Here is a 12,128-nt window from a genome sequence, read left to right on the forward strand (position 1 = left end):
TGCGCCTCCAGCGGGAGGAGCTTTATCCGCTCAAGTCCCCCGGCAGCACCGCGGCTTTGGCGCAACTGAAGCGAAACCGAGTCGCTCTTTCTCCTCTCTGCTCACGGCGTCCTGAACAGCAGCAAGAAGTGGGCCACTTTGTCTTTTATTTATAAAGAAGTGAGTATCTACATCACGGTGATTTTAAGGCTGCAATCATGAGTGCGATCAACGTGAAGAAGCTGAAAGTGAACGAGCTGAAGGACGAGCTGAAGAAGCGTCAGCTCTCGGATAAAGGCCTGAAGGCCGAACTGATGGACCGGCTGCAGGCCGCGTTGGACGCCGAGGCCCAGGCTGAGGAGAACGGCGCTGAGGAGCACGCAGCAGAGCCTGAACCCGAGCAGGAGGACATGGGCGAAGAGGAGGAGTACGAGCAAGAGGCCGGAGAAAGCATGGAGGCGGACAACGAGGGAGAAAATGGAGGCGCCGCGGCAGGCGAATACGACGAGCTTGGCCAGGACGACGAAATGGCCGAAGAGGAGGAGGAAGATGGAGAAGGAGAGGGAGATGGAGAAGGAGAAGGAGAAGGAGAAGCTGCGGTGGAGATGGACAAAGCGTTTGAGGAGGACGAGGAGGAAGACGACGAGGATAAAATCGGTGATGAAGATGGTGAGCAAGAATCCCAGCCCACAGAGGGTGAGTGAAGAGAGGCCATTTTATATAGCTCGTAATTTTACGGTTCAATGTTAATGTCCGTGTGGCAGCGTTACAGCTCCGGGCGCCAGCAGCATTTTTTTTTTTTTAAATATTTTTAGCGAAATAAGGCATACATTTAGGGCGCAGATAACAATGGAGTTTTGCTTTTTGTGCGAATTCAAGTTCCCGTGCTACCTTAAATGGCGCAGAAGCCGTGACTTGGCGCCGAGCGCTGTTCTGCACCATTTTAAGGTGGAATGGGGAATTCGAGTATGAAACCAGAGCAGCATTGCTGAATGGAGGCCATGGTGAAAAGGCGAAATAACGGTAGCTGGACAACGAGTATATATCCCATGCGTGTTTATTTGGTTAGTAAGAAATTTTAAGTGAATTTGTGACGTGTTCGTGTTGTTTTAATATGATTTGTGTTTTGGTTCATTTAAAGTGTATTGCGTCTCTGGCGCTCTCTTGGACCTTTTACCTTAGCCGCCATGCTAATCTAGTCCGCTCGAGACAATAGGCTGTTGTATTTGAGTCGTTAGAACTGGTGATAGCGGAAAATAACGGCAACATTTTGAGGCTGTGCTTTTGTGCATGCTTTAAGGGGAGCGGAATAGCTGGTTAAATGTTCTTTGAGCTGTGTTTTATACTAGGTTTTGGTCAGTAAGCAATGGCCCGGCGGTTAGCGGGGCCGAGGCGGCGGGTTAGCGCAAACGAGGGCCGTCTTCTGAATAACCGTTTTTATTTCTAGCGTTTGCTGTTCATATGGGCCGGTGATAGTCTTAATATTCGGACTCTGAGTTCGAGTAGTGTTTTAAATGGATGCAGGCGGTCATAGTGTTAGAACACATTTGAACGGAGCTGCTAGTTACTTTAGCACGTTGCTAACACACAAGGACTGGTCTGTAGAGGGAACACTGCTTGTCCCTGGAAGAAGCTGAAAAGCTAAGCAGTCGTTGCAACAATGGAAACATCTGTATGAATCGCAGGATTGTCTGTACACAGCATTAAAACATGGTTTATGGAAGTTTTGAAAGGAAATAGTTTAGACCCACACACAGTATTTTTTTTCTTTGTTTTTTCCCAAATTTACCTCGAAATATTCAATTATTTGCAATTCCATTAAGAAGGAATCACATGAAAGTTTGTGACATTACATATGTAATGGGTTTTGTATAATACTAGACAAGATGTAGGCTCATTCTTGTTGACAAAGTGTAGCTAAATGGCTGAATTTAAAAATTTATTTATTTATTTTTGTAGTTGTGCTTATCTCATTTGTAACTTGCTACATTTCCAACAGCAAGCAAGTGTCTAGGGAGTAGGGCAGTAAATTGCCTAATCCACAACTGTATTTGAATGTGTTCATTCAACATTTCTTTGAAGGCAAGGACCAACTGTACTTTGCATTCAAACTGCTATTTATCCTCATTGCTCACACTTTAAAGACATGTTAAGGGTCTCACCTGGTTCATTCTAACAGAATGGGCTGGCTAATTCTACTACCTAGAGCATGAATGCACATATTTCTGTATATCATGTGAGTGACATTCTGTCTGATCAGAGGTGGTCAACTTGTAACTGGGGGCGAAAGGAGTCCGAGAACTCCTAGTCGTGTGGGACCACCCTTAAATCCAGGGTCCAACACACCAGAGCATTTCATCACTCTTTGTTTTATTTCCAAAGGAGATGCGGACAAAGACATCAATGCTGATCAGAAGAATAAGAAGGGTGTTAAGAGACGCCGGGAGGAACATGGAAGGGGCTACTTTGAATTTATTGAAGAAAGCAAATACAGCCGGTAAGGATGGGAGTAATGGCCTTCATTATCCCTGAAGTGCCACTTTTAATATGTATTGGCTTTAAGAGCCAATGCTTTACCTGTAGGGATAATACCCTCACATGTTTTTTTAATAAAGTGTAAAACAGTTGAGGGTCATCCTTGGCTAACTATAAATACCTTACCTTGCAGTGCTTTTGTAACTATTTATAGAAACTACTGCAAAATCAACAAGTTGATTAGATGTGTAACATCTGGATTTTCAATTTTATTATGACTTGTCATTGTTCCTCATACAATATTTGGCAGTTGTACGCGCGTATGGCTGTGAAAGCACACTTTTGGCTGAAAGGATAAATGAGAGTAGAAGCTGTCTCATGAATGGGAAAGGGGCGTTATGTACAGACTTTCAACGTGTCCTGTAGCCGAACGCATGTTTTGGGGGCGATATAGGTGTTGTGTTCTTGTAATGAACCAGTGCAGGAGATGAACAGGATGGGGTGGTTGGGGTAATGTACCAGCGTTCACTCGTGCCTGTGTTTGCATGCTGCATTTAGCTTGTCTTCTCTGAATAAATGTTCTCTTGCAGGTTTTTTATTTTTGTGTTAATTTTTTCGCTTCTCAGGTTGTTGAATGTATTCTGCGGTCTTTGTCTCCTACATCCCGTGGGTTATATTTATTTATTTTTTTGGATGTTTGTTTCTTTAAGTTTATCAATATTTTTTTTCTTTCCTCATTTTGGTGTGGGTGAGAGAGAGAGAGGTTGTTCACAACAGGTTGTTCAGCAGGTGTGGAGTGTGTGTGTATTGTTTTTATTTATTTTCAAATAAATCTTTACCTTTCATACTTGATGGATGGGTAAGTACAATACAGCTGCACTGAGTTGTTGATTTTGTTTTTTATCTTTTTATTATTGTTATCATATTTAATTACTTTTATTTATTTTTCAACTCTTTAAAAATGTTGGGCTAAATTCTAGACTAGACCACTCCAGTCCTCCAAGTCTTGAGCATTTCTTGACCTTTCCAGAAGCCATTGCATGAAGTTATAAATACACACAGAGGGTTTCTTTAATAGCTCAGTTTGACTGGGGAAACCAGTGGTGTCTGTCAGCTGGTATTGGTTTATTACATATACGAACAAAGCACAAACGGCTTTCTTTCAGGATCCACAAGCTGGGGTGTGCTGAGAACCACTCTTGGTAAATGTTATAAGGTGCATAATTGCATTTTTCTGTGCAAGATTAAGCCAGTACTTTTGTTATTGCCTCTGATGTCAGTGTAATATCCTCTTCCAGTACTTCTGTGGTGCAGAGACAGAACCTAATCTGGATGGGTATTGTGCCACAGTATCCAAGCCGGGTCTGGCTACTGCTTTCTCGCCTGGGTTTAACGGCTATCTTTCCTCTATTTCAGAGCTAAGTCCCCCCTGCCACCTCTTGAGGAAGAAGATGAGGAATTTGATGACACCCTGGTGTGTCTGGACCCTTGTGAGTGGTTTTTGAATTCTAAAATATCCTATTCCCCTGCAGCTTTGATTTGTTAAAAAAAACGAACTATGCATTACCAATGAAATAACAAGTCATCTGTATTTAAACATTGCTTATAATGTGCCAACTAGAATGGTCATGTGGTCAGTCACAATATTTACACTAATGTCTGTTTTTCTTCTCTTTAATTTTGTAGACAACTGTGACCTCCACTTCAAGGTGTCCAGAGATCGCTACAGTGCCACTTCCCTCACTATGGAGAGCTTTGCATATCTATGGGCAGGGGGTCGGGCCTCTTATGGTGTAAACCAGGGCAAAGCCTCCTTTGAAATGAAGGTGAGTATTACATCCTTTCGGACAGTACATAAAATATTATGAAACCAATCCCCTACATGAGTGAAAATGAATTATGGAATTCATAGGTCATTGAGAAGATCCCAGTGAAGCATGTTAAGAACAAAAGCATGGATGTTCATGATGTTCAAATTGGCTGGTCTCTGGCTACCAGCAGTCTGCTTCTAGGTAAGTATCCCATTTGCCAAATTAATATAGGAGTGTATCAAATAATAAAATTGCCATGGCTTTTTGGGTTGGAGCTTCTAACGGAGAGCTGATTGGAGGGTTGTTGGGTTCCCCCTCCCCCCATGACATCATTGTGTAAAGTAGCCACCATTTTGAGAACTTATAAATGGACTTGGAAAATTACTTGGGTGCTTACATTAATTGCTTCTGTTAAAACCAGTACATGTTTAGCAGTGTTATGCTTGTAAACAGCGCTTTTTCACCACACAGTGCCATTCAATATAGAGGAGGACTGACTCTGTCTTAATAACACAAATATTGCATTTTACATATAATAAAATAAGACAAATACGCAGTGCATCAGTTTGACAGAGACATGAAGATTATGGTTCAATATTAATTCTTTATAATCTGACATACAACACATGGTTAGTGCAGAAAATGTTACTTTATGATATATGCTGTGCACTACTTAAGGTATAGGGGGAGATTGAGCCTCGGTTTTGCTGTAGCATGGGAAAATCACTAACCATATGTTTTCAGATAGGCAGGGGCTATGTTCGATATAAAACCTAAATTATTTTGGTTTAACACTCGGAGCGGAGGGACAGCTTGTTTAGGTTTACCCTGGTAAAAGGGTAGAAAAAGAATGAGACAAAAACAAAAGAATGTGGCTTGCCTAGATAGTCTCTTGCATGCTGAAACAATACATGAGTGAAATTATGATTATTGAAGCCTGTACATGATCTACGTATGAATAACTACATATTCTACGTACGATTTGGTGACAAGAACAGAGAAATGCATTGGAGGCTATGGTGCTAAAATTTTCCATTAGAACTTATGGAGACAGGATAAGTGATTTCTTCTCATTATGAAACACCCTCTGATGCGAGGAGGCAGTGGCTTCTGTGTTTTTTAAATGCTGCAAGACCTTCTCTAGCACAGGGAGGGAACTGTATGAAAATTATATTGATCAATTTACGTTAGTGCTGCTTTCCTAAAATGGGGGCATGCAAAAAAATGACTGAAATTAAAAGGAACATAATCATTAAGCACAACACCGCTCTTAAATTTTATTGCTGCTAATAGCACTGCCTTTTGGAGAATGTTAAACTGCTTTGATAAGAGCAAATTTACAAGCTGGTCACATGAGGTGGTTTCAAAACATCAGAAAGTGAATACAGTAGTTTGTCTTCAAAATGGACCATTTTCTGCCCTGAATTTGTTTATGCTCTCAATCTTTCAGCATTAGGTACTGGTGATGTCCACAGTACAGAAATACAGCTTAAAGTGAATGTTCAGTTGATCCTTTGCATTCATCTAGGTGTTATGCTTGGAAGCTTTGTAGTAAATCATTTATCTGTTCTTTAGGTGAGGAGGAATATTCTTATGCCTTCACACTCAAAGGAAAGAAGACGACAAATTGTGTGACTGAAGACTATGGAGAGACATTTGATGAAAATGATGTCATTGGTTGCTTTGTTGTAAGCATTGCAAGTTTTGAAATTTACAAGCAATTGGTTTTTTGTATTCTGCAATTTAAAATGACATTATTTTTATTTTTCTTCCAAAGAATTTTGATGGGGATGATGTTGAAATTTCTTACTCCAAGAATGGGAATGACCTTGGTGTGGCTTTCACAGTCAGTAAGGAAGCACTGGCAGAACGAGCTCTCTTTCCTCATGTTCTATGTCACAACTGTGCTGTGGAATTCAACTTTGGTCAGAAGGAGGAGCCATTTTTCCCCCAGCAAGAAGGCTTCAGTTTTCTCCAGCAAATCCCAGTGGACCAACGTGTGCGTGGACCTAAGGGACCGGAGTCCAAGAAAGACTGTGAGGTAGAGTCTAAAACTTCTCTTCTGACCTTGTAGGAAAGTATGGGAAAATGTTCATGTCAAGGTTAATGACTGTGTATTTAATTTTTTTTGGTGTAGGTGATTGTCATGGTTGGCCTCCCTGGGTCAGGGAAAACCACGTGGGTGATGAAGCACATTGAGGAGAACCCTGGCAAATACACTATTTTGGGAACTAATACCATTGTGGAGAAGATGATGGTGTGTGTACTTCTAAAACTCCTTTTAGTTTTATTTGTTGTGAGCTATATATTTTTGAATGTGTTAATAGATCAGTCATAAATGGATTTCTATCTATATTTTTGGGTTGGATATTATTCGGCTGTTAGTTTGAAGCAAGAATATAAATACCCATTTACAATTACAGATTAACAGCCTGAAGCGGCAGAACAAAGACACAACAAAACTTACTGCCATCTCCCAGAGTGCACCTCTTTTCCTTGGCAAGTTCATAGAGATTGCAGCTCGCAAAAAGAGGAACTATATATTGGATCAGGTAGGGATTGTGGTCAACATTTGTAAGAGATGCACTACTTTGAATTTGTTTTTATTTATTTATTAATTTAAAAAATGTTTTGTTCCACCCCTTCCCTCCCGCAAGACCAATGTCTCTGCTGCAGCACAAAGGAGAAAGATGTGCCTATTTGCAGGCTTTCAGCGCAAAGCCGTTGTAGTCTTGCCCACGGATGAGGCCTACAAGGAGAGGACCCAGAAAAAAGCAGAAACTGATGGCAAAGATGTTCCTGAGCATGCTGTGCTGAAGATGAAAGGTAAGGTTACAGTGCAAATATCAGATTCAGTACAATTTTTTTTTTTTTTTTAATTGTAGGAAATGGGAGGTGTAAAATGTTTCTGTAAAAGCAGGCCAAGCTAATTATTTATTGCGTTCTCTTCAGGCATATTTACATTGCCAGAAGTAGGTGACTGCTTTTCTGAGGTCACCTATGTGGAGCTGCAAAAGGAGGAGGCCACCAAGCTCTTGGAGCAATACAAAGAGGAGAGCAAGAGTGCGTTGCCTCCAGAGAAGAAGCCTAATCAGGGCACACCTAAGAAAGGGGGAGCTCGCAAAAGAGGAGGAAACAATCAATTCAACCGTGGTGGCGGCCCAGGCCCACGTGGAGGCAGGGGTGGTTTTCCAAACCGTGGAAACTTCAGAGGAGGTAAAGACACTGCGTTTCTGGCTTGACAGACATTTTTAATTTTGTTTCAGAAAATAGATGAAAGAATCATAGGTATAATGGAAATTTTAAATTGGAATATGTTTGTCTTCTAGTGCCTGGACACCGTGGAGGTTACGGACGGCCCCCAAGAGGCGCTCTTCCGCCTCCTGCTTTCCGAGGAGGCTTCCCAAGTCGTGGCAGCTTCAGTCGTGGTGGCGCTGGTGGGATGCCCAACAGGAACATGGGCCACAGGGGACATCCTGCAAGGGGAGGGATGGGTCACATGGGAAACAGAGGTGGAGCCATGAACCGTGGAAGGCCCATGAACAGGGGCAACATGAACCGTGGAGGCGGACAAGGTGGTGGACCCCACAGAGGCAACTTCAACCAGGTGAGTTTGACAAACATACCCCAAAATCAGCTCATGCTTTGAATTCTTTTGTTCTAATGACGTACTGAGTTGTTTCAATTGGTGTTTGTAGAAATTCCGTGGTAGGGGAGGAAACCAGCAGAACCGTGGTGGATTTGGCAACAGAAATGGCAGCTTTGGCATGAACAAAGCCCAGGCTTTCAATCAGAGCTGGCAGCAAGGGGTCAGTACATGTATTCTTAGTGAAACTAATATAAATTGTTTTCTTGGATTATCCTTGTTTCCTAAGAGCTGCTATATTAAAACATTCACGTTTTTAAAAATGGCAGATTATTATTGGAACTATTTTGTCTCATAACCATTTACACATACAAAGTCTTGTTTCTTATGGACATTGCACCAAAGGAAATATGCTGTTACAACGACAGTTATGATGCAAATCTTTTTTTCATAAAATAAATTAGTTACATAGGTTATGTATATTTAGCAGACACTGAATATTAAATATAGACAATTTTTTATTATTGAAATGTTGAATATGATCATAAATAGATCTTTAAATGGAATGGCTCCTAAAAATAAGTCAACAAGTGAAATATTGGTACAATCATTTGTCATGTTTGTGTATTGATAAGTGTCTCCTTGTTTGACTCTGTGTTTTGAACCCTTAGTTCTGGAACCAGAAGCCATGGAGTCAGCAGTACCATCCAGGATATTACTAAGTGGACTTTTCATTAAAGACTGGTGGCACATGGAGAACTCCTTCCTGTGACCACTCACCCACCCACGTCCACTTTTACGCTCTTTTTAAAAATGGAAGTTAAATCACATTTTAAATAGAAAGTTATTATGAACAGACAAACATTCCACAGCTCAAGCTCCTGGGATATACCCCATATATATGATCTTGACGGATTCACTTTTCCATGTTTTGTAAAATTTCTTTTCTTAGTTTTCGTTTTAACTTTTTATTTTTGGTCTTTATTTTAGCTCCCATGTTTTGATATGTTGTTATATCAAGAACCACAGCTTTGGCTCTATGTGGGATGTTTTTGATTGAACTTCAGGGTTGTGCATTTTATTCTGTACAATGTCATTTTTACTAATGTAAATTATTTTGCAATTTTTGTTTTGTGTTAGAATTTGGAAAATTTTGCAGAACAACTGAATCTACTTTTTAGAAGCTATTGACAGTAATTGTGATACTTTAGCAGCAAAAGCCCTTTCGTAGTTTAAATGAAAGTGTGATATCATTGTTACTGTCCAGTTTTTCATTTCTCCAAACTTTTGTGTATTTCAGTCCAATATGTAATAGTCAAACTCCTTAGGTTTGCAATAAATGGGTTATTTGCTTTTGTACAAACTTGTACTGTTCTTTGATTGAGACCTGCAGTCTGCATCAAAGGTGCTAAGGAACCTTTGAGTACGTTAAGTAAATTTCTCTTGATTCCACCAAGAGCCTGCCCTGGAACAGTTTTCCTCCCGTGTGGCACTTCCCAGGGAAATTTAAAATGTTCACATCCTCCAAGTAGTATTTATGGTCACCTTCACCAGCTTTTAACCAGTTTTGTGAAGCATGAAAAAAAAAATGTATATACCTGCATATTTACACACAAAACATTAAACCGTTGGCTGGTATCTAAGAGGTAACCTGAATTTTTACACTGAGAATTCATAAACCAAGAGATTGTGAAAGCCGACATTGAGCAGTTTGACTGCAGTCCTTTTTGACCATAGTTATATTTCATTTACATCCAGATGAAAATGTGTGGGGTGGGGTTCAGTGCAGAGTTATCAACACCTCAGTGATATTCAGTCACTAACCTTCCCAGCAGTGTTTTAGTATTTTAAAGACTAACCCTTAAGTGTGTTAATAAATGCGTTCTTCGGGATGTAGTCTCTAATGCTTTTGTTAGTTTTGACTGGTAAATCTTACTTGCAGTACAGCCTTAACTATTACTGACACAAACTTCCTCTGGTGCTGATAAATACACAAATTATCTCCCCCCCCTATGTTTTTTCAGGGTTTTTATGTGTTTTCACATATTTAAATGTTTGCTTCATTTTCAGGGTTTTTAAAATGGCAAAAGTAAGATTGATTTGATTGAGAGTTCTAGTCTTCCCCTGCATAGTTTCTCCATCATATGAAGTGTAAAACTGGCCAGTATATTTTTGATTTGAATTAATGTTAGATTAATTCAGTTTTCTTTTGTGACCTGGTGCTTCATGAGATGCAACTTTCATGCTCATAGAAAACGTGAAGACTGCAACCGGACACTGCCAAACATTAGTTTAAAAACCCTGTACCTTTTGTATTTTGGAAAGCGTTTGGCACAGAGTGGCTGCATTTCTATTAGCCATTGATATACTGGCAGCTATAGAGGTGTGTGCTTTGGTTTTTTTTTTTGGTTTTTTTTTAAACTTAGTAAGTTTTAAATGAAGACTTCTTGCCCTGCTTTTGTTTACTCGGAATGAGTAGTCATTTTTAAGTCTGTTGTGTTCATTTGTTTCTTCTCTATTTTTAAACTCTCCAATATCAGAAAGGCTGTCTTTGTGTTTATGACTAGCATGACATAGCTAAGAGTATTAGTGATTATAACCGTTAGTGTTCACAAACCGCAGAGACGGGGAATGATGGGAAATTGAGTGTTTTACTTGGGACTACTGTGGCTTTATGCATTAATAAAGATGTTTTTTGTTTGTGTTGTGGTATTTATTTTTTCCATCAATTATGACTGTCAATGTTTGATAATGCAAAGATGCTTCAGGCATTTAAGACTAATAAACTTCAGAAATGTTTCCCATTGGTGTTGGTTTCACTTAACTATTCACGTGCATCCTGAGTAAGTCTTTCATATTTTTACGTTCGGCTAATTGAGACATTCTTGTCTATAAAAGTCACTTGCTGAAATGGGAGAGTCCATTCTACACTGGTGCCCTGGTAATCAACGATGAGATATTTTGATGGAGGAGTCCCTTCCTCTGATTACCTATCCACAATTCTTTTGGAAAACTAGGTTTATAAATCATGAATTCTGTCAAACAAATGAGGATGAGTTTACTGACAAAACAAGAAATAAACACATTAAATAAAACAATATGCCATAAGAGACAGTGCATAATATTAACCTTAAGAAGAGTTTGGATGTTGTTACTAATGCTAAAACTTAGGCACAGCCTCAAGTGACTTATTGCTTTTCTAAGTGGACAACCTAATGTGATTGCTGTGTTGATAGTAGCCACTATCTGTACAATGTTTTGGCTCTAAATGCAACAACAGCAAAAAAAAAGAGTGTTTTATTTTCTGAAATTTGAGGTACATGTGTTTCATTATTGGCTCCGTGGTCATACTTTAAATCTTTGAAGACATGGACATGTAAAGTAGTTCTAATCATTTCTGTACCTCACAGTAAAACTTTACTCTGTTTACTGATGTTGTTTTCTGTTTTTATTGTGTAGGGCATTTCTCTTTATAGAGTCTTTATAAAAAATGACCAGTTCAACAAAGATAATTATTTACCTATACCTGCCATAGCCAACCCATCCAACCAATGGACAAACTCTATTTCACACTAGATTTCAAAACAAACATTGAAGGAACATGAGGAGAATAGGCTGTGACTTTCCTTAAAGGAACACTAGGTAGGTTATGGTCTTTTTGCTCCAGCACTGTCCTAAATAAAGGGGGATTGGTTTCCTACCCTCCTCCAAAATCGCATAGTGCAGTGTCTGCAGCGCTGGGCCCAATGACCAGAGGCTGTGTTCTCCCTATTGCAGATCATGGGCTCTACTCCCAACCACAAGCTGAAGACAATGTCAGAGCCCACAGTTTCTCTGGAGCTACAACATCCAGCTTTTCTATTACCAAGTGACACTAACATGCTCAAATCCTGTGGTTCAGACATGGTTTGAAGAGAAAGCCGCCATACAGCTTTCTTTGGCAGTTCATGGAGAGGTGCTCAATGAACTAAGCGACTTGCAGGCAAGTGAACATGGCAACATTGAGCACTGAAGAATGCGCTCTAGCAGTGGTTCAGTCAGACCCCAGCCTTACTGCCAATGAAACAATAACTATGAGTGGCAGTGTGCAAGAGGTTAGAGGCTAATAGTATTAGTCACTGAGCTAAAAACACCATTGAGACATACCAACCCCAGCTTCAAAACCACAGCCAGTTTGAACGGGCACTTCGGTATTCCTTGACACCTTATCCTCTGAAGCCCTGCAACATGGTCTGCATATATCCCCAAAGAACATAAGTAGAGCCCGTCCCAACCAA

General features: G+C 40.1%; 1 protein-coding gene across 1 annotated transcript; it reads left to right on the forward strand.

The window, feature by feature from the left end:
- hnrnpub (heterogeneous nuclear ribonucleoprotein Ub) lies at nucleotides 1-10,637 on the forward strand. Its single transcript, XM_066676556.1, has 14 exons — nucleotides 1-675; nucleotides 2,362-2,476; nucleotides 3,871-3,944; nucleotides 4,141-4,280; nucleotides 4,367-4,466; nucleotides 5,841-5,953; nucleotides 6,043-6,306; nucleotides 6,403-6,522; nucleotides 6,689-6,817; nucleotides 6,923-7,091; nucleotides 7,218-7,481; nucleotides 7,595-7,872; nucleotides 7,964-8,074; nucleotides 8,523-10,637. Exons 1-14 carry the CDS (start codon nucleotides 198-200, stop codon nucleotides 8,571-8,573), a joined length of 2,406 nt encoding a protein of 801 aa, XP_066532653.1. The 5' UTR covers nucleotides 1-197; the 3' UTR covers nucleotides 8,574-10,637.
- The last annotated feature ends 1,491 nt before the right edge of the window (nucleotides 10,638-12,128 follow it).

The sequence above is a fragment of the Hoplias malabaricus genome, chromosome 7, assembly GCF_029633855.1.
Source record: "Hoplias malabaricus isolate fHopMal1 chromosome 7, fHopMal1.hap1, whole genome shotgun sequence".
Classification (NCBI taxonomy): domain Eukaryota; kingdom Metazoa; phylum Chordata; class Actinopteri; order Characiformes; family Erythrinidae; genus Hoplias; species Hoplias malabaricus.

Bases quoted from the DNA above. Each gene is read 5' to 3' on its own strand.
- hnrnpub (XM_066676556.1), top strand. From the start codon at position 198: ATGAGTGCGATCAACGTGAAGAAGCTGAAAGTGAACGAGCTGAAGGAC. The intron at 5,954-6,042 runs GTAAGCATTGCA...TTTCTTCCAAAG, and splicing joins ATGTCATTGGTTGCTTTGTT to AATTTTGATGGGGATGATGT. The intron at 6,307-6,402 runs GTAGAGTCTAAA...TTTTTGGTGTAG, and splicing joins AGTCCAAGAAAGACTGTGAG to GTGATTGTCATGGTTGGCCT.